The following is a 25,758-nucleotide window of genomic DNA, read 5'->3' on the forward strand; positions in this document are numbered from 1 at the left end:
CTGATCTCATTTGATTTTGTTTTTTAATCATTATCATCAACCTGGTAATTGTCATGTATGAGATGAGCTGTCCAGTCTTAGGACACATCTGTGTTTATGTAACAGAAGCCATGGCCACTCTGCACAAATGTATGCATTTGGAAGCTGTCATTTGATTAAAAGCTTAAGAGATTATATGGGCTAAAGAGATTATTGGTGCGGTAGAGGGCCCATTTATCTATAGCTGAAGAAAACAAACTTGAGTTTAGAAACATGTCGTTGAGATTAGTACTTCTCTTTACTAAATACCAAAGTTTAAAGGTTCCTATATAAAGTCATGACTGCTTAAATTGTGCTGCATAATAATTTTGTGGCAGTCTTATGATAACAGTGATTTCATCCTGTTAACATTATCATTATAAATTAAAGAGAACAGCTGTGCTTTGTCATTAGAATTGCATGTGATACGGGTGTAACAGTCTACTAATCTTTTTTGTTTCTGATGTGTTCTTTTCTGTCACTGGTAAGAACATTTATTATTATGAATGAAAGAACACAAATATTGAAGGAGACAAAATTTGACCCTTGTCTAAACCAGGATTTTGATTTTCATCAGATATTTTTTTGACAGGTCTTGGAGTGGTCAAATGTTAAAGTGCTCTTCACTTAAATGTAATGTGTTGCTTAGAATCCTCATATACCTAGGATTAGTATTTTTGTGATCTAGAATTATCTTTGTGTATCTTAACAAGGCTGAAATGTTAGTTATCTATTTACAGGAGAATAAACAAATGGCGTTTGAAGAAGCATTTATTTAGGGGCTAGTTAGTGTGTGCCAGGTACTATGCCAGACCTTGGGCAAGTAGGGAAGAAAGGTGGATTTAATAATTTCCCTTTGGGGAGCTCACAGCCTGCCTGCTATTTTTATAGACTTGTAAATAAATAATTAAAATGCACTGTAAGTGCTAGAGGAGAACTATGTGTTAAATGCTATGGAGACATGGAGAAGGTTGCAGCTATCATCCTGGACAGTCTTGGAAGGCTGCTCCAAGGAGGTAACTTTTGTGTTAATTAAGTCCTAATTAATAATTTGTGTGCAGGGCTGGCCCTGTGGCTTAGCGGTTAAGTGCACGCGCTCCGCTGCTGGCGGCCTGGGTTTGGATCCTGGGCGCGCACCAACGCACCACTTCTCCGGCCATGCTGAGGCCACGTCCCACATACAGCAACTAGAAGGATGTGCATCTATGATATACACCTATCTACTGGGGCTTTGGGGGCAAAAGTAAATAAATAAATAAAATTTAAAAAAATAATAATTTGTGTGCATCTGGCACTATATTGTAAAATTAGAAAGTACTTTAAGTGCACTATATTCTAATGAAAATAAAGTTCATTTAAAATGTTAAATATTCCCCCTTTATTGTTAAAATAGTGCTTGAAATACAGTGGCTTTAAAAGGAGAGAAAAGGAAACTACTTTGTACTCTCCATGGTTGTTGGAAAGTATATTTTTTTCTCAAGCAGGGGTTTGAGTGGAGCACATATATTATTTGTCCCTTTAAATTTCAGTTTTTAACTCTACAGCCTGCAGCATTCAATGGAAATATTTAAACAGTGGAGGAACTACTTTAATAATATTCATTTGAGGTTTTGCTACTTAACTCTTTAAAAAATTATTAAAAGTCCTTAAATGCAATTTCCAATCTTGTGCAAGTTCACATATATAATTTACCTAAAAAGAGGACTCTATTTTATATCTTTAAAACATTATTATCACCTGCATGAAGAAGTAGTAGAAATATGTGAATGTGTATATATACATAATTATTGCAGATCTTATATACAAAGTCAAACCAAGATTTTTGTTGCTTGTTCTCTTCTGTAATCATTTTTGCTTCATTATAGCTTGAGAATAAATGCCTTTATTTAAGCTTTTTTCTTTCGAAAAACTGATTTTTACAAATATTAATTACAATAGCAACAACCATAATTAAGACTTGTGTATATTATTCAAGTGAATTCCCAGAAAAATACTGAACTTAAATAATAAAATACATAAATCAGGACTACAAACTTCTGAAATCTTTTATTGTTGGAAGTCCTACCATGCCTTCTTTTTAAGAACATACAGCAATACAGATTTATTTGCAGTCTGGGGTTTCTCTTTTAAAAATAATATATATTAGTTTATCATGATTTGTGATGATACTACTATTTTGCTAAATATTTTATTTTGTGCTATTAGGATCTACAACTAGAATATGGACAAGGACACCAAGGTAGTTACTTTTTAGGTGCAAACAAGTAAGTAAAGTTCCTTTAAAATTAAATTTAAACTCAAGAATAATTAAGTTGCCTTAAAATATTATATTTTAATATTTACGGTAGTAAATTATATTAGTCTGGTAGACATGTTTTATAATATGCTTTTAACTTTTTTCCATTGCTACCTGGCTAAATCATTTAATCAATAATTGTCATAATTGTCATAATCAATAATTGTCATAATAACAGGACAGTCACGTTAAATTTTTTCTATCAAGCTGCGTTGTAGAGCTTACTTGTTAGAGAAGACTAACTTCATTACAACTGAAGATAAATATATGCTTCAGCAGTTTATTTCTTTTATTTTGTAAAGTTGACCTGTTTATTCCTTACAAAACTTGCTTTGGTACATTTCCCAGGTATGTTGGCCTCTGAAAATAGCTGGAATTATTCATACTGTTTAGAAATCTTTATCTTAACTTTTTAGCTGTTGAATCTTTTAAAAATTGGGTAGTGGTTAAAATGTGTCTAAAGTATTGAAAGTTATCAATTCATGCAAGAAATAAATCCAGCAGTTATTCAAGGCCTTCTCTACACCAGGAACTGTCTAGGTGGTAGAGCACGGCGGTGAAAAGGCAGCTTGCAAGGTGTAGCAGTTTAAGTTGTTCATAGGCCTGAGTTAGCAAGATATGGGGACAGGACTCTGCTGTTCCCCGTAGATTCTCCTTTCCTGAGCTTGTGGATAGACTATAACAGCTAATTTATAAGAAAATATTATTTAAATTGCCAAAATCTTCCAGCAATGTAGATATTATTTTAATAATCAGAACAACTTAAAATTTCAAAATATAATTTCAGTTACATTAGAGAGCTAAGGCATATAGACATACTCATATTTTAAGTTAAGCAGTTGAGAAATGGTGACTAAAGACAAGTAGCTCAGATTTAGAGATAATAATACAAAATCATGTCTCTCTTTCCTGTTTTATAAACTAAATGTTTAATTTAAATATACTCTCTTTTCTCAGCACAGGGAAAAGGCTTTGAAATGTGTTAGTTTTGATTTAGGCTGAACTTCAGTTGATACTATGAGGGTTTTTTTTATGATTAACCTTATTTATGTTTCCTAAAATGGAAAAATAAGTGTAAAATTTCCCTGGTAGAAAAATGAAATTTTATCTGAAAAGTAACTATTTGCTATTTATAGTTTATCCTAATTTGTTGATGGACAAAAAAGGAAAGTTTGCGTGATGGTGGGTTAGCAAATAAAATATTCTGAAGTGCTTTTTACATTATTTTGTCTAAATTTAAGGTTACTAGTTTTTAAGGACCTTATTAGCAAATTTTGGTATATTTTAAGAGATTCGATAATTTAGAAAAATATTTCATTTACATTTTTTTGGTTCATTTTAAATATATTTTTAAGTTATATACTTGCAAAAATACAAAAAAAAATATGGCCCATCACTAAATGCTTTTCCAGATTCCTTAGTTCCCATTGTCTGATTTCTGATTGATAGACATTTTCATAGTATATAGTTACTTTGGCTAGGTAAAATGTTAATAATTTGCCCAACCTTCATTTTTTGATGAATTGGATCCCTGCTTAAGGAACTGTATTCTATATAACGAATCACTGGCAAGGTAGGTTGGCCAAAAGCTTGACCTTTGGCTGTGTTTCATGTACAGGTATATACATACATGTGACATGAGCATGGATGTAGCACTTCTCTTACTGTACTGATATGTCTGCTTTATTCTTGTGACTAGGCAGTGTTTTAAAACTCTCAGGATTTCCTGCTTTCTCCATAGGTGATCAGGCAGACAGATTTCCATTTATGGGTTTCTACCTATTCCAGACCATGCAGGAACTATTTAAGATAGTTTTGGGTTTTTTTAATAGAATGCATAAGACTTACTGGGTTATCTTCTTTTCTTTGACTTCTTGTTATTATTGGGGCCAACTTTTCTGACCATTTAAAACCAACAAAATAGTATTTTTGAAAGAAAACTCTAAATTATTTCTGATTTTGTCTTTAATGTAGAGCAAAAATTCTAAAGCTAAATTATCTTCTAAAGATTTAAATAATGGTGAAAAGTAAATTGATGTACACAGTTCCTGGCACAATTGAGTGCAGTAGTAGTAAATGCCAGATCTGGAATCAGAACTGTCTCTTCCTGTAAGCTACATGACTTGGAGAAATTTACCTCAGTTTTCTCTGGTAAATGGAGATTAAAACAGTACCTGCCTCCTAGGGTGCTGAGGTGAAATGGAATAATCATTGTAAAGTATTTAGCACGTTTAGGGTTTATTAGTTGCCCTTATTTGTAGTATATAAGTCAGTAAATAATTGTTGATTGTAAGAACAAGTGAATATAAATGAATAAAACTGCTCTTTAGCTTTAAAGAAATACGGAGATTTTTGTTTTCACACATCATCAGGGGAGTACTTAGAGACTGTTTTGAGCCAATTAGGCAATTTTGAAAGATTTTACTAACCAGCAGCCTGAATTCCTTAGCTATTTTGAATATGCTAAATACTTTGGTGGTGATTTTTTACTTTTCTCCATATCAGTTTCTTCATTTCATCAGTTAAATCTAGGTTTACATATTGCTCCATTTTTAACCTTTTCATGCAAATTTCCTAATCATTTTAGATTGACTTAATAATTCAATCTCTGAGAGCATTATTTTTGTTTTCTTTTGTTCATTACTTTCTAAAAGTTCCATAACAGAAAAATCTAAGAGGACTAGTGGATAGTGACGTTGTTTAGTGTCTAGCAATCTTGGTGATTAAATCAGTATTACATTTTTCTCCAGTGCTCTTAAGATACAGTAAAGGTCCTATAAACAGACCTTTTAGCAAATTTAACCATGTTTCATTTTCTCTTTTATAAAGCCTGAAAAGCAAATCATACATCCTACTTTTCATGAAGACTTCACGCATTCTGTAACTTTATTAACAAAATATCTTATGTAGTAGGAGATGTACAAGTAAATGAGTAAAAAATATATATGAGTCCCTAGCCATAGGCTAGCTGCTTTCTCACGTTCTCCTGTTCTTAGAGAACCCAGTACTCTCGGGAACACTCTTTTTTAAAAAGTGGTATGCCATGTAAGTCCAGTTTAATACGGTAACTGAAAATAAACTACATTTTAAATTCTCCTCTTAATTATTTTCAAATCCTAATCTCTACTAGAAAAAGAATGCCTCAAAAATTATCATATGCTTGAGAAGAAGTTTTTTTTCACATCTTCTAAAATGATGTAAAAGCCCACTATAAAGTTCAGAGATTTGGTAAAATAATTTAAAGCAGCTCTTCTTAGGGCCGGCCTGGTGGCTTAGCCGTTAAGCGTGCACACTCCACTACTGGCGGCCCAGGTTCGGATCCCGGGTGCGCACCGACGCACCGCTTCTCCGGCCATGCTGAGGCTGCCTCCCACATACAGCAACTAGAAGGATGTGCAACTATGACTTACAACTATCTACTGGGGCTTTTGGGGACAAAAAAGGAGGAGGATTGGCAATAGATGTTAGCTCAGAGCCGGTCTTCCTCAGCAAAAAGAGGAGGATTAGCATGGATGTTAGCTCAGGGCTGATCTCCCTCACAAAAAAAAATAATAATAATAAAAATAAAGCAGCTCTTCTTAAATTTTTGGTCTCAGGATCCTTTTACAGTCTTAAAAATTATTGAGAATTCCAGTGAGCTTTTGTTTATATGGGTTATAACTATCAATATTTATAGTATTGGAAATTTAAACTGAGAACTTTTCAAGATATTAATTTATTTAAAATAGTAATATACTCATTACATGTTATCCTAAATAACATTTTTGTGTGTATTAAAAAAATTCCTCAGGGGCCGGCCCAGTGTTGTAGTGGTTGGGTTCACACGCTCCACTTCGGCAGCCTAGGGTTCGTAGGTTCGGATCCCGGGCACGGATCTGTGCACCATTTATCAAGCCATGCTGTGGCAGGCATCCCACATATAAAGTAGATGAAGATGGACACGGATGTTAGCCCAGGGCCCATCTTCCTCAGCAAAAAGAGGAGGATTGGCAACAGATGTTAGCTCAGGGCTGATCTTCCTCACAAAAAAAAAGAAAAATTCCTCATCATTAAGGACCAATTCAAATGCCACCTCTTTATGGTACCTTCCTTGTAACACCACTTGATTCCTCTCATGAGACTTAGAAACAGCAAATAATTGCAATAAGAGGCTTTATATAAGTCAATGTAATACAACAGACTTTTTGTTGAGGCCCACTAATAATATTTTTTATGAAGAACAACTTTTTTTCTGAAACAAAATAATAATAATAAAAAGAGTCACATTGTTTTGTATTTTTTGCAAATCTCCTTAATAGCTGGCTTAATAGAAGAGAGATGGATTTTCACGTCTGCTACTAGTCTGTTGGGCTATCATGCGTCTTGTAGTCTCCAGAAAACTCCAAAGTTTCATTCTCAATGAAAGAATAAGAGTGAAAAAGATAAATGCTTTAGTATTATGAAAATAGTTTTGACCTTGCAGACCCCCTACAGGAGACTAAGCTACACCCCGGATCCTCAGACCACACTTTGCGAGTTGCTAGTTTAAAGAAATGTTGCATAGTCAATAATAATAAAGAAAGCACTAATTGAGTACTTACTATGTTTTAAATTACTATTCTAAGTATTTTATTTATATTAATTCATTATGTCTTCAGATAACCACTTTGACATAGGTACTATTGTAATTCCCATTTTACAGATATAGGAACTGAAGCATTGTGATATCAAAGTAACTTATCTAAGGCCACATAACCTTACAGTGGCAGAGGCAGGATTCAGATTCAGGCTGTCTTTGCTTCACAACCTGTCATCATTTTGCTCCACTGCCTCTAGGCAGAAGCTCCTGCTTCCTAGAGCTCACCCTTAAAGAGCTTCGTGGGTAAGATAATGCATTTGACCAAAGTACGTCAGTTTTCTTTACTGCAAAATAGGATTTACAATTAGTTTATGGTTTTCCTGTCATTTACCACTCCACATTTAGAACTTCATCATTTTGTAGTACTTAGATTGGTATTAAGCTGGCCCTAATTAAAATATTTGATGGCTAAAATCTGTTCTATTAATTGCTTATACCAGCTATCCATACCTTTCAGTTTCTCCGGTTTTATGGTTTGATAATTCTAAGGGCAGTTTTTTCCAATGTATATAGGAGGGGAAAAATGATTAGAAGGTACTACCTTACAACTTTTGAGGAGAGTAAATTTTCTTCTAGATCACTTTTACCTCAGTAATCTATCAGTAACCATATGTCTCTCTATCCCATTAGCTTTAAGAAGGCTATTGAGTTTTTATGCTTGAAGAGTATAATATAGGAGGTATGCTGCATGACCTTGCAGTGAAAAGAAGTAAGGGAACTTCAGGAATGCCATGAGTTCTCTCTTACATTCCTGAATATCAAAGTTTTATAAATTGCTCCTAATGATAAAATCCTCACACCTGGTCTGATACAGGCTTAGTCTCCCAAAAGTGTAAATGTGTTTGCCAGTACACCACTGGAGAACAGATACTTCAGGTAAGTGAGTGTCTTCTGTGAAAGCAAAGGGCTACTACATTCATGTATTCACATCACATGCATGCATGCTTTTGCAGAGAGATCCAACATGTTGAGTTTCATTTTGTAGGATTGCCTGAGAGCATGATGTTTTTTTAAATTGTGTCACCTTCCTTATTTTAACAAAAAGAAAATATAATTTCAGGTGTCAGGTAAAATATTCCGGGTAAAATTTGAATCCTGGAAACCCCTGACTATGACCCTGCAATTATTGTTTTGTCAGTCCTATTGTGACATTTCATGGTGGGTTGTCCTCTGTTTGAATTGGTATTTCTCAGTAAACATTAGGATGTATTTTGTTCATTTAAAATACATGTATAAAGACATCAGCAACAGAAAATAGAGATATTAAATATAACTTGATGTTTTATGGTATAGAGATGATAGTTGTAGCAAATATTTAGAAAACAGTGAAAAAGTAATTAAAAAATTATGGGTAAGGTTAAAGTGATGAAAAAATATGTACTTGGTACTACTCCTTTGCTTTATTATTCACATTATTTCTTGTTTTTTTTTTTCTTCTTTTAAGGAGTCTTCTGAAGTCTGTAGAAGAAGAATTACATCAGCGGTAATTTTAATTTTTAATTAAGCTTAAAATACTTTATGTTACAGACAAATCAAGTCTATTTGCCCCTTTCTCTGTCATGTAGCATAAGATTGTTTTGTTGTTGTTGTTTTAATTCTGAATCCTGTAAAGGTGTAGAAATAAAATTCTGTCTTGCAGTAGCCCTTCCTGTATTTTGTAAAGTTTCTTCTTAGGATGTTTTGGTAAGGTCCATTTAGTAACAATGGAATTATCCTTCTTATGTTTAGAGGGCATGTGGCACATTTAGAAGATGATGAAGGGGAAGATGATGAATCAAAACAGTAAGTTCTGGTTCTGTTTTTGGTAAAAGAAAAGGTGTCATTTGACCTGATTTCATACATCTGGCAGCTTACTATTAACAGTGATTTTAATATTATTAGTAACATAGTATCATGGGTTGTCCCACAGTTTCTTTCCTTTTCTCTATTCTAGTTTTATTAGTTCAGGTATCGTTAACAAAATACCATAGACTGGTGGTTTAAACAACAGAATTTATTTCTTACAGTTCTGGAGGCTGGAAAGTCCAAACTCAAGCTGCTGGCCAATTTAGCTCCTGGTGAGAGTTCTCTTCCAGGCTTCAGACAGCTGCCCTCTCACTGTGTCCTCACATGGACTTTCCTCAGTGCTTGCATACACTCTCTCCCTTTTCTTATAAGGTCACCAATCCTATCTGATTAGGACCTCACTCTTATGACCTCGGTTAACCCTAATTACCTCCCAAAAGCACTGTCTTCACAAATACAATCACATTGGAATTAGGTCTTCAGCATATGAATGTTGAGGGGACACAGTTCAGTCCATAGGACTGTGCTCCTGGTCCTCCAAAATTCATGTCTTTAACACATGCAAAATACCATCATTCCATCCTAACAGCCCCAAAAGTCTTAATTCATTCCAGTATCAACTTATCTCAGTATCATCTAAATCAATCTGATTTAGATCTGATGATCTCTGGATCACCTTCAGGATCATTTTTCCCTCTTCTTGAAGAATATTGCATGTTTGGATAGCTCTGTCATCCTGTCCTGTCAAATCCAAGGAGTCCAGCAGCCTTCCTTCATTTTGCCTTGTCTCCATTCCCTTCAGTTCAGACTGCCAATGTTTGTGCTGGTATAATCCCGTAAGTTCTTTATTGAGTGATAGTCCAGCCACACCCTTGGTGTTCTCTTCAGGACATGCTTCTCATGCTATCCATTTCTGAAATAATATGGATAGGCTGGAAATTTTTTCCAGTTTCAAGTTCTGGTTCCTTTTTGCTTAACAATTCCGTCTTCAATTTATCTCTCTTCTCTCATTTTACTATAAGCAGTCAGAAGGAACCAAGCTGCTCCTTCAGCTCTTTGCTTAGAAATCTCCTCAGCTAAATATCCAATTTCATCACTCGCGAGTTTTACTGTTCACAAAACACTAGAACATGACCACAGTTCAGCCAAGTAGTCTGCCACTTTGTAACAAGATCACCTTTCCTCCAGTTCCCAATAATATGTTCTCATCATTTCTGTCTGAGACTGCACCAGAATGGCCTTTAATGTCCGTATTGCTATCAGTATTCTGTTGATCATTTATGTATTCTCCAAGAAGATGGAAACTTTTTCACCAGCTCTCCTCTTTTTCTTGTGACTGCTCACCAGAATCACTCTTAACGTCCATATTACTAGCACGCACCTCAAAACTCTTCCAGCCTCTACCCATTACCGAGTTCCAGAACTGCTTCCACATTGTTCGGTATTTGTTACTGCAGCACCCCGCTTCTTGACACCAAAATCTGTCTTAGCTCAGGCTGTCATAACAAGCTACCATAGACTGAGTGGCTTGAACAACAGAAATTTGTCACACTTCTGGAGGCTAGGATGTCCAAGATAAGATGCCTGCCGATTCAATTCCCAGTGAGGGCCATTTCCCTAGCTCATAGACAGTTGCCTTCTTGCTGTGTCCTCAAAGGACGTTTTCTTGGTGTGTGCACAGAGACAGAGAGAGATCTTCCTCTTATAAGGCCACCAATTCTATTGGATCAAGACCCCACCCTTATTTACCTTAATTGCCTCCTGGAAGCCCTGTGTCCAGGTACAGTCACATTGGGGTTTAGAGCTTCAGCGTGTGGACACAATTCAGTCCATAGCACTAGTTGATAACAAAGACAGTAAATGTATGTTGTAGTTTAGTGTTATAAATTAGTCAGTAATTGGTAGCTGCTGTAATTATTACTACAACTGCAAAGCTTTATTGTATGGTTGATTAAATTTCATTTGATGTATTTCAAATAAATACTTTGGATATAAATGTATTTTTAAAGGGGAAATATTTTCACTTATGTAAGCGTTGATATTTAGTCCTTTTAGGTATGTATGTATGCATTCATTCATTCATTTATTTTAAGGAAAGATGTGGTTTCACGGTAGGGTGACGAGCACCTGACCAGTAGTTGGAGGCATAGGTTTTCCTTCTACCCCACTAGTCTTGTGACCTTCGATCAGGTCACTTAACCTCTCTGGGCCTCGATTTCCTTATTTGAGAGTTTATACTGGATCATCTTTTAATTTTTTGTGCTTCCTGAGTTGCGATGAACCTTGGGTTCAATCAAATAAATTCTGCCTGTAATTTCATAGAGCATGTATGTAGCTTTTGATGAGCTTCATCAGAGATATTTCATATCTAACAGGAGTAAAAATGAAGCTTACATTGGGATAGATTTTTATATTGTATTATTTTGCTATTTTTCTTTAAACTAGTTGTTTCTTATGTTTTTATATTAATTAATTAATTACCTTTCAAGTGATATAAACGATTTGTAGTTATCTTTTCCGGTTTTAGTACCGTATAGTGTTTGAAACCAAGCAAGCATATCTACTCAATTACTTCTAAATAATACTTCAGTCAGCATAACTTTAACATTTCACAAAGTTTTTGGAAAACACTCATAATCTTAGAAAAAGGAACTTGTTTATGCAAGTTTTTTTCTATATCTTTGAAAAATTACTTATATTTTAGTAATGATTCATTTGTAAAATGAAGAGTTCTGATTCTAAACTTGTATGTTTTTATAGTTCAACCATGAAAGCAAAAGTTCCACCTCCTTTGCCGCCAAAGGTAGGCAGATTTGTTTTTTCATTTGAATTATGTGTGTGTGTGTGATTGTTCTGCCACTTTATTACTGTATTAATAGTTACTCTGTAGCTTATCTTCACTTGAGATCCACAAAGAAAAATCATGAAGAAAGTACTAACCATGATAGGAGTAGATGAATGTGGTTGTTTTTGTTTGTCTTTTTTTAATAATCTAACTTGTTATTCAGTGTTTATTCTAAATAATAAGTTCTAGAAATTTGTACATTAAAATGATTATATTAATGGATTAGTATTATTTCACTTGTGTTAGAAAACTCACATTTTTTTAATAAGATTGTTCTCCTCAAAATCTGCAATCTACTAGTACTAATTTCCTGAGAATAGGTAAAGGATGGTGATTAATCATCACAGATACTTAATTTTCAGAAGGTATTTTTAAATAAAAAATACAAAATAGGACAGTAATTCTCAAAATTTTTTTAGTAACAAAATCCTTTTGTCAAACAAAAACATCATAAAATAGTAAAATAATCTCAACTGATGGGGTTTTTTTAACGGCAAAATGAGTTAATATAGTAGTGATAATATAGATTTATGACTTCATATGCATAGCAAATTTTAACTATAAAATGAACTGTTTATAAAGTGAGCTGTTAAAGGGTTTGAAATCAGGAGTTATAAATGAGAATTGGAGTCTGACCAGTCTTGGCATCCAATGTATTACTATATTTTGTTTTCATTTTATACTTTTGAGAAAATCATGATTCACACAGGTAAATAATACTGTACTTGTTTAGTTTTGCATCAGCAGAAGTATAGAGATCTGAATTCCAAAGAGATAAGTGCTAAGCAGTCTTCTTAGTAAGGGACGCATTTATAAGAAATTAAAAATTCTCCAAACCTTCAGCTGACTGGAGCTTTTTCCATTGTCTGCACAGAATGTTTCTCAGGCATCCCATATTGCTGTGTTAGTATTCTCCAATATGGTAAAATTTTAATTGGTATCTTCTCCTGTCCCCAATCTGAAAGATTAAGCATGAACATAAAAGACATTGAGAATTCTAAATGAGACAGTTTTGATTAGCCTGGTAAGGAGCTGAGCTTTGATTAGCTTGAATGTTTAAAATAAAAAGAGACTCATTTAAATTGAAGATCAGAAAGACCAGAATATTTTTATTTGGCAAGTCTACGTGAGAAGGCATGTGAAGAATTAATAGAAAGAGGCTTTTTTTTTCCCTGAGAAAACATCTTTGTGTACATTATTTAGGATATATATTAAAATAATCTGTATCAGATATGAATAACCTTGAAACTCAGCTAATAAACACAGTTTGAAAGCCTCTGATATATAACAATATTTACTTCAGGAAAAACATTTAATATTTTTCATGTTTAATAAAAAATGAATAATTTCATGTTTAATTATTGGTCTCCTTTTCTGTATTATTTTAGCCTAAGTCCATATTCATACCACAGGAAACTCATTCTACTGAGGATGATAATCAAGGAACAATCAAGAGATGTCCCATGTCGGAGAGCCCAGCAAAACCATCCCAAGTTCCACCTAGGCCACCACCTCCCAGATTACCTCCACAGAAGCCTATTGCTTTAGGTAAAGGGGGAAGGGAGGGTGAAATAAGTGTGTTACCAGGTTTCTATACTGTGTGAAAACAGTGAAGTTCCGGAATCTTTCTTTTAAGAGATTATTTGAAATTCCTTTGAGGAGAGGAGAAGGAAGGCAATGGCTATGGAGATGTTTTCTATGCTCTTTGCCTCATAGTTTGAAGTGTTTTTATGACAGGATTACCTATGACCCAATCTGGGATATTTTGCCCCTTGTTTCTCATTTCATATCTAGCCTTCCCTCTTTTGGAGAATTGTGTATGCACAATTCATCATTTATCTATAGTGTGGCGACAAAAGAAATTAAACTGAACAAACAAGGAAAATGTGTTTTGGTTCTAGGCTACTTCTGTTTTAGAAAAAGAAGAGGGTACTTTGTCTAACCCCTTTATTTTATTTCATTTAATCGTTTTTAGAAAAATCATTGTCACTTTTGCTAGGTATTTGCCTCTAAATTAATACTAGAAGATGCTGTTTTAAATACTATAAAGTTTCTTGTGTTTTATGCAAAGGAAGCAATTAAAAAAAGAGTAGCTAAATTTTTTTTGATAACATACTATAAATTGCCCTTTCCTGAAAGTAATGTATTCAGTATTTGTTTGTCTTTTTAACACAAATATATGTACTTAGATATGACCTGAATTTAAATTTGCCTATATACCAGAGATAGAGACATAAATAGAAGACATATATAAAACTTCTTACTTCAGTACTAAATATTCTGATTGGGTGGTCCCAAATGGAGCTGAAACTGTCTCAGAGATAATATTTTTCTTTCCTACTTGATAATTTTCTGAATGTAAATTTTCGTGAAAATTAATCCTTTTTTAATGTATTTAAACATATCTTATTGAAGGAAATGGAGTGAGCTCCTTTCAGTTAAATGGTGAACGAGATGGTTCATTGTATCAACAACAGAATGAACCGAGAGGCACAAACCTTTCAAGGAAAGAAAAGAAAGATGTACCAGTAGGTATTTATATTCGTAAGCTTTACTTGTATTTGTTTCCTTTTTCACTATTAAATTTTGCAGTTTTCGTTATTAAGTTTCACAATTGTAATTTAGTTTTACAATTATAATTAGTGAAACTATAGCAATTGTATATTTTACAATTAGTATACTGGCATTTTAGTGTATTAATTATAATTATAATTGTTTAAATCTTGAAAAAAAGTAACTTTGCTTTGAATTTGAATTGAAATGATGGCTTTCTGTTGTTTGAATTATTTAGGCCAATTTGTTATATAGTGTATTATAAAATGTGACCTTCTGCATACAGGTAAATGCTTAGTATTCATGTGATTGTTCAGAAAATAACTCAATTATTTTCGTTGATAAGAATTGATTCTTAAAAGTTCCTTTTAAGTTATGAAAGAAGTTTCAAGAAGTTATGGAAAGAAGGACATGGACAGATAAGGAAAGGTATAGCTTTTACCCCAGGACAAATTTCTAACTGTAGATTACAAAATTTGTGATGTTTCTACTCTCACGCAAAGAAAATAGCTAACAAAGAGGAAAACTTTAAGAGTATTTTCTAGTAGATATAAGATATCACTTCAGGAAAGATAAAATTAGCCTTAGCAGCTATTCCTATTACAAATATTAGATAAAACACTATGATATAACTATTAAAACATAAATAGTATTTATCAGGGAAATTAAAAATTTTTAACGTTTGTAAAGAATTTACTCTTGATCATCAGAAGACATTTATCAATCATCATAGAACTTAAAACAACAAAAAATCCTTAAAATCTCCAATTTAGCAGATGCAAATGAGATCATGAGATGAGACCATATTTTTTTGACGTTCTTGTGTATATCAATATTTATGTTTATAGACATTTCTAGTACATTTAATATGTTCATGTGCGTATAGCTATGGCTTTGTGTGGTAAACATATTGCTAGAGGCTTTTGTACTATATCTGTTTAACTATTTTTTAAGATTTCACTATAGAATATGACATAACCATTTTTTATAATTAAGGCGTCTAACTGGGGTTATCTATCGTAATTCGTGAAATTTAGGGCATTTTTAACAAAAGTGTAAAATGTCCTTCAGGAATGGTTTTTATAAAATTCAGTCCAACTGAGCAGTGCCTTTTGCTTTCATCAGTTTAAATTTTAACAGCTCTGCTAATGTAGTGGTACAAAAATACAGCTTAATGACTCTGCAACACAGTATAATAACCTTTGAGAGATGTATAATTTTTTTATGTGTGCATTTCTAATTCACTGTTTCTATTATCTTATTTCATTAGGATAAAAAAACTAGTACTTAAAATAACAGTCTCAATAATTCTGAAATAAATATGCCCATGATTGTATCACAGGATAAACAGTATCCATGTTATATTGAAACATGAGTACAGTTTGTGCACCTTCTTGAAATTATTTACAGCCAATTTTGTATTTAAGTTAAATCTGATAGTTATAACATTCAGAGCTCCCTAATTAAAAATGATGTTTTGCTAAAATAGATGATATAAGATAATTTAAGGACATCAAAATAAAAATAAGTACATAAATTATTTGCAAAATGGGAAAAATATTATCAGAAATTGGTGGCAGTAGTTGGCTGTACATTGTCATAGTAAGCATATCTACAAAGGAAAATTCATATAATCTTAATTTTAGAAGTGTCTAATAGTTACTCATATAAGCAATACTACAGAGAATATTTCATTTGTATTATATATATGAAATCAGTTAACAGCTTTTTAGCTAATTTTTGTTGCATCATTTAAATAATTCAGATTTATATCAGCTTGAGAAAAGATTGTGATGTCATTCCTTAAAATGCCGTTACTAAGATTAGCCTCGAAAGAAATCTAGACTTTTATAAAATTTATGCTTAAAGTATATTCTCTCCCAAGGAGATTTCCTCTGCAGGGGACAAATCATATACCCCAGGAATGTAGCCCCTTGGAAAAATATCTGATATTCTTGGGAATATTGTAGGTGAACAAATGTGCTATTTTTGCTCTTTAATTGTCAGTATATTCTGATTAATGATTCATATATTTCAATCCATTGAAATTTAAAACTTCAAATGACAAAATACATTGTAAACAACGTTAAGATAATCTGTAGAATAGGAGAAAATATTTGTAATATATATATAACATATAAATATTCAACATATGTAATACATATAAAGTATTCAAATCTAGAGTATATCAAGAACTCCAACAAATGGATAAGAAAAAGATAACTTGGTAAAAAAATGGGAAAAGACAATTCACAGAAATACAGATAACCAAAAATGTTTTTTTAAAAAGATTCTCAACCTTCCTAGCAATCAGAAGCATGCAAATTGAGAAAATATTTTTTACTAATCAGTTTGATAGCATTAAGTGTCTGTGAGACTGTAAGGCACCAGCACTCTCATACCTTGCTGGTGGGTGTGATGCGATAGGGGCACTCTGAAAGGCAGTTTGGCAGTCAGTATCCACTAAAATGTAAATGGTACAGACCCCCCATGTTCCAGTAGTTTCACTTCTCATAGGATACCCTAAAAAACCTGTTTACACATTGCATAATAAGGTATATGCAAAGGTGATCATTTCCACGTTGTTGGTATAGTAAAAAATTGAAAATAACCTAAATATCCAATAACAGAGAACAACTAAACAAAGTATGTTATATTCATACTGTGCTGCAGTTAAAACAAATGAACCGGATCTATATGAACTGATATGAAATGCTGTCCAAGACCCAATGTTAAGGCAAAGAACAAGTTGATCAACAGTGCATTACTATTTATGTTCTAAAACAGTCACAAAAACAGTATTTTCTACAGAGACGTGTATAAATATATACAAAAAGATCTGGAAGGATACACAAATACGTGAGTACGTATAATTGCCTAAGGAAAGATTTGGAAGAGTACATAGCAAACCAGTTTTTTGTGGGGCAAGTACTAGGAATAAGTGGACTGTGGAAGGGTTATAGAGAACTTCAGCTTTATCTATAATGTTTTGTTTTACAAAGAGAATGTACTTATGTATTTTGTTCCAATACATGTGTTTGAAATGCAGTATTGTTACACCAAACAGCGACAGAAGAAATGTAAAAATGCGTTTGTTCTTTTTCTAGAAGCCTATTAGTAATGGTCTACCCCCAACACCTAAAGTGCATGTAAGTATAAATATCACATAGGTTAAGTTTTCAGACTACATTCAATGACAAATAATTGCTTGAATGTGTACCTTTGGTTAGATTTTTTGCCTGTTTGAAAGAACCTCCATTATTATTGGAAAGAAATGTCTGCTTATTTAAATATTAATTGATTACATCTGAAAAGTAGCCTTTCAAAATAAAATGATGATAAATTATACATTTTAAAGCTCCTTTATTCCAGAATTTGTTAATATCTTATTTGCTGCTACTTTTGAAGAAATGTAAAAAAGGCACATGAAGATAATAGGAAGTACAAAAATGTAGATATGGCACATTTTTTCTAACATGTTTTCAATTATCAGAAACAGAATTTTAGAACTGGAAGCAACATTGAAGGAGCATCTGACCCAAACTCTTTATTTTGCGCCTGTGTGAAACTGAGACCCAAAGACCTCAGTCACCAAGATCACAAAACTCCACCCAACTCTAGCCAGACCTAGAGCTAGAACTTAGATGTCTTATAGTATAGTCTGTTGGGGGTTTTGTTTTTTGTTTTTTGTTTTAATTAGACCATGATGTCTTTCTTAGGATTAAAATTATCTTGATTTGTGCTGGCCCTGTGGCATTAGTGGTTGAGTTTGGCATGCTCCACTTTGGCGGCTCTGGTTTGCAGGTTCAGATCCCAGGCTTAGACCTACACTACTTGTCAGCCACACTGTGGCAGCGACCCACGTGCAAAATGGAGGAAGATTGGCACAAATGTTAGTTTGGGGCAAATCTTCCTCAAGCAAAAAGAGGAGGATTGGCAACAGATGTTAGCTCAGGGCGAATCTTCCTCAACAAAAACAACAAAAAAATTATATTAGCTCAATATAGTTTTAAGTTAATATGGATAGAACTACATTTTTACTTCTACAAATCTGTAAAACCTTATGTAACACTAATTTAGAAGATGTCCATAGTTTTTCTAGTTTTTAACCTCCCAACTCTACTTTTTAGCCTTTTTACTTTTTAATTAGTATAAAGATCTAAATAATTATACCTTACCTTACAAAATAAAAATAAGTTTTGAGTGTAAAGGGCCCCCAAGTCTAGCAGAGAGATATATACAATAGGGATAAGACTTCCTATTTGGCTACAAGATAAAACTCTTACGCCATGTATGCATTTGACAGGGAATTGCTGATAGCTGTGGAATGCCAGATAGGGCTAACTACACAAATTACCTTAAAGTTGAGACTGGTTTGATTGTTTTGTACCTCATTTTGTCATTTGGATTTTTAGGGATTTAGCAATATTGTAACAGTTGAATTTTAATAGTCATCTTAAAGGGTAATTATTAGGATTAGTTAAGTGGTACAATTTCTGCCCTATACCATAAAAACGTTTTTTATTGGTCTCCTACTACCTGATGGTATTGCCAAGCTATTGTTCTTTTTTTGGTACTAAAATCTTAAAAATACTGGTTGATATATTTCTGTGAGTAAAAAGGAAATCTTAGGATTTATTATTTTGATGATTTATTTTTCGTTAATATTTTTAATCCATTATAGTCAACTAGTGATGTCTTCTCTCTCAGAGTATTATCTTCGTGTTTGTGAAGAAAACATTTCTACTGTAAAATGATGCACAGTGCTGTTCTTCTGACCAAATATTTTTATATTTTTCTCCCAATTTGTTGGTAGTAAAAGTGATTAAATGAGTAAGCTTTCTTGTATTTATTTATTCTAACCTGAACAATTATTTCAAAATTAATGTTTTGCTCTTTGAAGATCAAAAAAAGTTTAAATGAGTAATACTATATTTCATTATAAGGTATTTATTATCTGAAAGATTTGTAAATGGGCTTGAGAAATAAATATTAATATCAAAGAGTAAAGTTTTTTGCTGAATCCTTCAAGGGAAAACAATCAGATTGTTCAGTTTTTTTAAAAAATGGTTCTGTATGTTTTGTGATTGAAGTACATATATCAATTTCAAATCAACCATGACTCTCACTTTGTAATATAAATTTAATGATTAATACCATTTTTAGTCTCATGAAGCTAAATAAGAATATTTTTCACCTTTAAGGAGATGATGGTTTCCTTCTTAGAACCAGGGAATATTGTATTGCTCTTGATGGGGAGGTGTACGTTATACTTCTGTAAACAGATTATTGTGTAGAGGTGGTTGCTATTACTGCTTTGTTTATTTGAAAAGATAAGAAAAACAAATGACTCTTTCTCTTAAGTAAGATCTTATACCAGTTGACATTCACTGTTGTGCTTGGAACCTTTGTGGTACCATGGTTAGGTAAATAACTGTGACTTGATACATCTATTTGGTTATTCTTTGTTTTTTCCAGATGGGTGCATGTTTTTCGAAGGTCTTTAATGGATGTCCCTTGAAAATTCACTGTGCAACATCATGGATAAACCCAGATACGCGAGGTAGTGCTGTGTTTTTTATCTGTTATCTTTCTAATTTTTTTAAAATGAGGCCATGAAAGTGTTCGATTTTATTCATTTTCTGAATATCTTTCTGAAAAAAATTTGTTATAATTCTTACAAAATTTTTAAGGTATGTGTGTTTCTCTCTTATTATCAGTGTTTGGGTGACACATAACATTAAAATTTCACTGTGTAGCCACTATATCGATATAATGAAACCTTATACTTTATGCCACCCTGATTTCCTCCAAAAAAGTTTCTTTTGCTGCTGCACAATCATTCAGTATCTTTGTGTTTTAGACACAGCTATTGCTAAAGGAATTTAACTACTGAGAATCCAGGGTCTAGTGACCACTTGAGGGGATGTCTCACCTTAAAAGAGATCGTAGTAAGAATAGTTGTCGTTAGGCACTGACTAAAGACAGTCTGCATCATCTCACTATATATCTGTATCTTAATATCTCTCTGTATAAGATATACATAAAGATATATACAAACATACACACACACATATGTATTCTTACTAAATCTTTTACAAATCCAAGGTAGGTACTTTTATTTCAAGGGGAAAATGACTCTCAGAGAGGTTCATTGTTTCACAGCTGATCGGTGATAGAGCTGCCATTTGAAACCAATTCCATTCTGTCTGACCACAGAGCTTATGTCCTTAATCCAGCAGCACTAATGCTAAACACTGGGCAATGTAGGGATGCTCCTGGCGTTCTAAGTTGTTCTCAGCATACTAGTCTGGAGAAGTTCTTGACCTGTTGTTTTATGTTATCAGAAAAGCAGATCAAACAGGATCATGGCCAAACTTCTAGTATTTTCTAGAACTATTGAGTACCCCAGCAGGTATTCAAGTATTAGTTAACTTTTTTAATAGGCAGTAGTCAAAAAACCAGTCAGATCCTGGTTTTTTGATGTTAGTGCTTGTAATAATGGCCCATCTGCCAAAAATATTTTGAAACTGTATCAGCTGTTCTTGATTCACCTTCTATATATTATGTGCACATGATCCTCTCCTAAGGGGGTTTTAGAAAAGGAGCTGCCGATTCTCTACCAGTCCTTAGCACCCTCTCATGATTGAGGAGTCCTAGCATGCCACTCTTCAAAACTTCTTTTACATAAAAGTTGTCTTCACTGCTTTAAGGCTAATATTTACTTATAACTCAATTCATTAGGCTAGTGTGTCTAACCACTTATTTACATTAAAATTAAAAATATTTGCTGCTTATAAATCACAGTAATTTTTTTCATATAACACATATTTACTGAATTTTAGACTATGTAAATCCTTTTTTAAAGTCTTCTGTATATCAAAATCAGTTAGTGGATTACTTTTGTTACTTCAGATCAATACTTGATATTTGGTGCTGAAGAAGGGATTTATACCTTGAATCTTAATGAACTTCATGAAACATCAATGGAACAGGTATGTTACTTTATATTTTCCTTTTTTAAATTTTTATTATATATACACACTAAACAAGAAATAAGTTTCAATTCTATGATTTGCTGCCTCTTTTATTCATAAAACTTTCATTGTTACCAGGTACTGAAGACACATTCGTAGGACTAGTCCTTACCCTTAAGAGCTCATGGTCTGATAGAGGAAACAGACACATAAACCAGTAACTTCAACACTCAGGATTAGATGTCACACTAGGAATGAGTACAGTGTACTGTGCTGGTAGTCACCAGCACCTCCTATGGGGAGATGCGGAGGAGAGACATTTGAGATGGACCGTAAATGATGATGAGTAGAAGGTTGCCAGACAGACAGACAGAGGATAAATATGCAGCCATTGAGTTGTGCAGTAGCATGGCAAGTATGGGAAACTGTGAATGGACAGTTTGACTGGAGTATAGAATGAGTGTAGAATAGTAATGGTAAGTGGAACTGGATGGCTAGGCAGGTGCCAGACTCCAGAGCTTTGTGTACCATGCTGAAGATCAGATCGTCTTAGAAATATGTTTGCAGTATGGTGAGAGATGAGACTAGAGATTATGGTCAAAGGGTAAAGAAGTATTGAGTGAGGGTAGAAGTGGAGAGGACAGAGAGGAAAATGTGGGATTTGGAATTGTATGGGAACATTTTTGATTGTCACAATGACTGGGGGAAGCTTTTGGCATTTAGTACCCAGAGGCCAGGAACAGTAAACAACCTGCAAAAATGGTAATGATGATGATATTAATAGCTAATACCTATATAAAGGTTACTATATGCCACACACTGTTTTTAAATGCTTTACATATATTAACTTATTTAATCTTCACAGCAACTATCAGAAGTAGCTACCATTATTATTCTCATTTCAGATGAGAAATCTGCGGCACAGAAAGGATTAGTAACTTTTCAGAGATCCCACAGCTATTAAATGGCTGAGCTGGGATGTGAACCCAGGCAGGCTGGCTGCAGAGTCCATGTCCTTAACTGTGTCACTGCACTGCCTCTCCCGCCTGTATTGCTCCTATAGGGAAACTCTGGACCTAGAGAAAGGTTAAAGAGCGAGCACTGGCCAAATTGAATGACTCATTTGACATGAAGGTTAAGGAGTAGTCTAGGTTGACTTCAAGTTTCCAACTTGAGTGACTGGGTGAATGACAGTACAGTAGGCGGAGTGTAGCATACAGAAGGAGAAGTCAGTTTGAAGGGAATGATGATGCATGCATTCTGTTTGGTCATGCTGAGTTTTGGATGTGTAACTAATTCTCCATTATCGATATAAATTGATTACAAATAAAATGGAGGGAAAAACCCATAGGTAATGATAATTTCTTCATAACCAAACGTTTCCATCTTTTCTCATCACAACTTTTTTTTAATCACATTTTCTAACAAGATCCTAAACTGTATGATATACTGTAAATCTTTTAATCTGGAAGGGGTATACAGAGAAGTGGCTGAAAATTACGTAAGAACTAGAGAAAAAAAGAAAAGGATCTTATTATTTATTAGTAAATAACTAATTCAATGGTAATAGTATTTTTCTTGAATATAATGAGGTATCTAAAAATTATATTACTGGTAACAATATTAATTGTAAGGAATAAGACCAACTTCATGCGTAGGTGGAGTAAGCGTTTATCAGCCTCTAATTTAAGGGACTCTTCAGTGAAGGCACCATCAATCCCACACAGCCCCCATCTACAATAACTCCACTTCTTAGGTGCTTCAGCATTCGAAATTACACTGTTAGAATAATATTTTCCGAGCTAAACATGCCCTTCAAAGTGAAACATTTTCCCTCCCAGAGAAAGCCTAAAAGAGTAGAGAAAGAGGATATGTGAGATCCTGAATTTTTTCTTTTTTCTCACTTTACAAGGAGTATCTTGTTTAATCACCACAACAACTCTATTAGGTATTGGTATTCCATTTTACAAATAAGAACACTGAGACACAGAGGTTAAGTAAATTAGCCACGGTCGTAGAGTCATTAAGAAAGCAGATATCTGAATCTAGGCAAACTGTAGAACCTCCTCTTCTTAACTTCTGTATGCTGTTATTAAATTGATTATTTTGCCCAGAGCCTACTTTGTTAAAGGAAGTAGACATTAGAAATCTAGAAAAGCTTTAGAGTTTTATTAAATGTGGTTAAAAATGAAAATCCAAAGTGAAATCCAGCACTTAATAAAACTTTGCATGAATACTTTTTCATTGTCCTTATGTTGATACTATGAAAGGAATTTGGGGATGGAGGGAGGGCAAAAGGGGTAAAGCGTAAAGCAGCACATGTGTATGGTGACGGGTGGCAACTAGACTTTTGGTGGTGAACACGATGTAGTCTTTACAGAAGTCGAAATATAGTGATGTACACCTGAAATTTATGTAATGTTATAAACCAGTGTTACCTCAATTAAAAAAAAATGACAAGAATTTGTGTCTTGTCCTGGTACTTTATATATGCTTGTATTAAATAAGCTAACTCATATTTACAAATATATAATCTCGTAATAAACCATAGATTTGGTACTAGAGAAATACTTTTTAAGTATATATTTTTATGAAAATAAACCCAGTTCAACACTGAATTAAAGAAAAATCAGTTTCTTGCTACTTTGTAACATGTACTGCCGTGTGGCTTGGAATAAGTCGTCGCCCCTTTCTCTGCCTAATTTTCTCAATATAGCCAGTGAATTCCTGATTCTATTGTGAGTTTTTTATGAAGAGCATAAAGTAGGAAATGTTTGTTTATGTCCTTTCAGTCTGAGATACAGCTATAGGCACATTTTCCAAAATTAAAAACTGTATGACTATGCCACGTTTTACTCGTTTGGAGAATTTAGGTATTTTATGTGAGTATATTTTGCAAATAAATGAAATAGTCAAGTTTTATTTAAAATAGATTTTTCTTTGTTTCTCCTTCTTTTATTGTTACCTTTTCTCTTTTAATTATTCAGGGCCATTGTTGTGACTTTGTGCTTTAAGAAAGAAATGTCCTTAGAGGCCTTGATACGTTTCATCATTGAGCCCTTTAGTCTCTCCACTCCCTACCCCCATCCCAGTGTATTGTAGAGTAACCTAGTAGAAATTGCCAAAGCAAACTTGTTAAATTGGAATGCTTAATTATATTCATCAGTGGTTCTCAAACTTCAGTATGCATCAGCATCACCTGAAGGGCTGGTTAAAACATGGATTGCTGGGCCCACCTTCAGAACTTCTACTTCAGTAAGTCTGGGGTGAAGTCCAAGAATTTGCCTTTCTAACAAATGCCCAGGTGAAGCTGGTGCAGGGACCACTTTGAGAACCACTGATATTTATAATGAAATATCTTAATGAGAGCAGTTATTTTTTCATTCAAAATATATGGACTGTGTTCCATTGAAATTCTCTTCTCTTTTCGTTGAATACTAATCACTTGCAAGCTTCCGGGGTGCCTCTCAGTTCTTATGTACTAGATTTCAGTAATTAATTCCATATATATATGCTTTATGATTTATAAGTTTTTATCATGTTCTCTCTGAGCCTTTTTTCCTCTATATCTCGTGTTTCCATATCCTGTGTTCCACTACACCATGATCCTTTTTTCTATCACTTCTGCTCCAGAAGCCATGCATGTCCATATGCTTAGATAAGAACATTTTTTGGGAAGTACACAGGAGAGTCTTAATTATTTAACCTCAGAACCAAAATAAAGGAATAGACATTGTTTGAAAGTGTCCTTTTTCCCTGCATAGTTTGAGATTACATAGTCCTTACTGTAAGGGAGACTCGAGCTAATCATATCATGTTGAGACTTAGATAATGAAATTACATTGCTAATTTATTTTTTTCCTCCAATATAAGTGTGTGTGTGTATGTATATCTTCTTGTTTTAAATGCCTTATAAAATGAATTTCTTTAAAAATAAGTTTCTTTTTTAAAAACTGGCCTACTTATATGACAGCTTACATGGTTAACATGTACATGTATGCATTGCTGTTATCTATCATCATTTGTAAACTTTGTGCTTTTTTTTTATCAGCTATTCCCCCGAAGGTGTACGTGGTTATATGTAATGAATAATTGCTTACTATCAATATCTGGTAAGTCTTTTAGTTTTTGAATAACTTAAAATTGTTCCTGTTTGTGTTATTAGCTTTTATGTCATATTTATTTTTTTCTACAGGTAAAGCTTCTCAGCTTTATTCCCATAATTTACCAGGGCTTTTTGATTATGCAAGACAAATGCAGAAGTTACCTGTTGCTATTCCAGCACACAAACTCCCTGACAGAATACTGCCAAGGTAACTACATTTAAATATGTTTTCATCCTTAGAGATAATATGTTAATAATGCATTTTAATAAATAGTTATACTAAAAGTGAAAAAGCACTCAGTTGGGGTTAGTAGAAATCAAGTGTAATGAAAAAACTGTAAGAAGTACGTTTCCACAGTACTTATTTATCACATTCTTCTAAGATTTTTTTACTTTATACTTTCCAATTACATCAAACATTTTCTTTCTGAATTTTTAGTTCTGTTTTTCTACAAGGTTAAAACTAATTTTTTCTGTAATTTTCTGGTAATTTTTCATTACATATAGTGCTCTTGACATATTTGTCTTAATTTGATTAAAATGAATTTTTCTCAAAGTACA

General features: G+C 33.4%; 1 protein-coding gene across 5 annotated transcripts in view; it reads left to right on the forward strand.

Moving 5' to 3' along the window:
- Positions 1-25,758, forward strand: part of MAP4K3 (mitogen-activated protein kinase kinase kinase kinase 3) — a 200,282-nt gene that overhangs the window by 153,567 nt on the left and 20,957 nt on the right. For all 5 annotated transcript variants that reach the window (XR_015553666.1, XM_087436855.1, XM_087436856.1 and 2 more), the window contains 11 exons: positions 2,224-2,282; positions 8,377-8,415; positions 8,661-8,714; positions 11,478-11,520; positions 12,951-13,110; positions 13,978-14,090; positions 17,223-17,264; positions 19,594-19,678; positions 21,031-21,110; positions 25,144-25,204; positions 25,288-25,405. Coding sequence is in view for 4 of the 5 variants with exons in the window: in XM_087436855.1 (XP_087292981.1) it covers positions 2,224-2,282; positions 8,377-8,415; positions 8,661-8,714; positions 11,478-11,520; positions 12,951-13,110; positions 13,978-14,090; positions 17,223-17,264; positions 19,594-19,678; positions 21,031-21,110; positions 25,144-25,204; positions 25,288-25,405 (854 nt within the window). In the remaining variant the exon portion in view is untranslated. The remainder of the gene's footprint in view (positions 1-2,223; positions 2,283-8,376; positions 8,416-8,660; positions 8,715-11,477; positions 11,521-12,950; positions 13,111-13,977; positions 14,091-17,222; positions 17,265-19,593; positions 19,679-21,030; positions 21,111-25,143; positions 25,205-25,287; positions 25,406-25,758) is intronic.

Source organism: Ceratotherium simum, chromosome 11, assembly GCF_057802395.1.
Source record: "Ceratotherium simum simum isolate JZ-2026a chromosome 11, ASM5780239v1, whole genome shotgun sequence".
In the NCBI taxonomy this organism is placed as follows: Eukaryota; Metazoa; Chordata; class Mammalia; order Perissodactyla; family Rhinocerotidae; genus Ceratotherium; species Ceratotherium simum.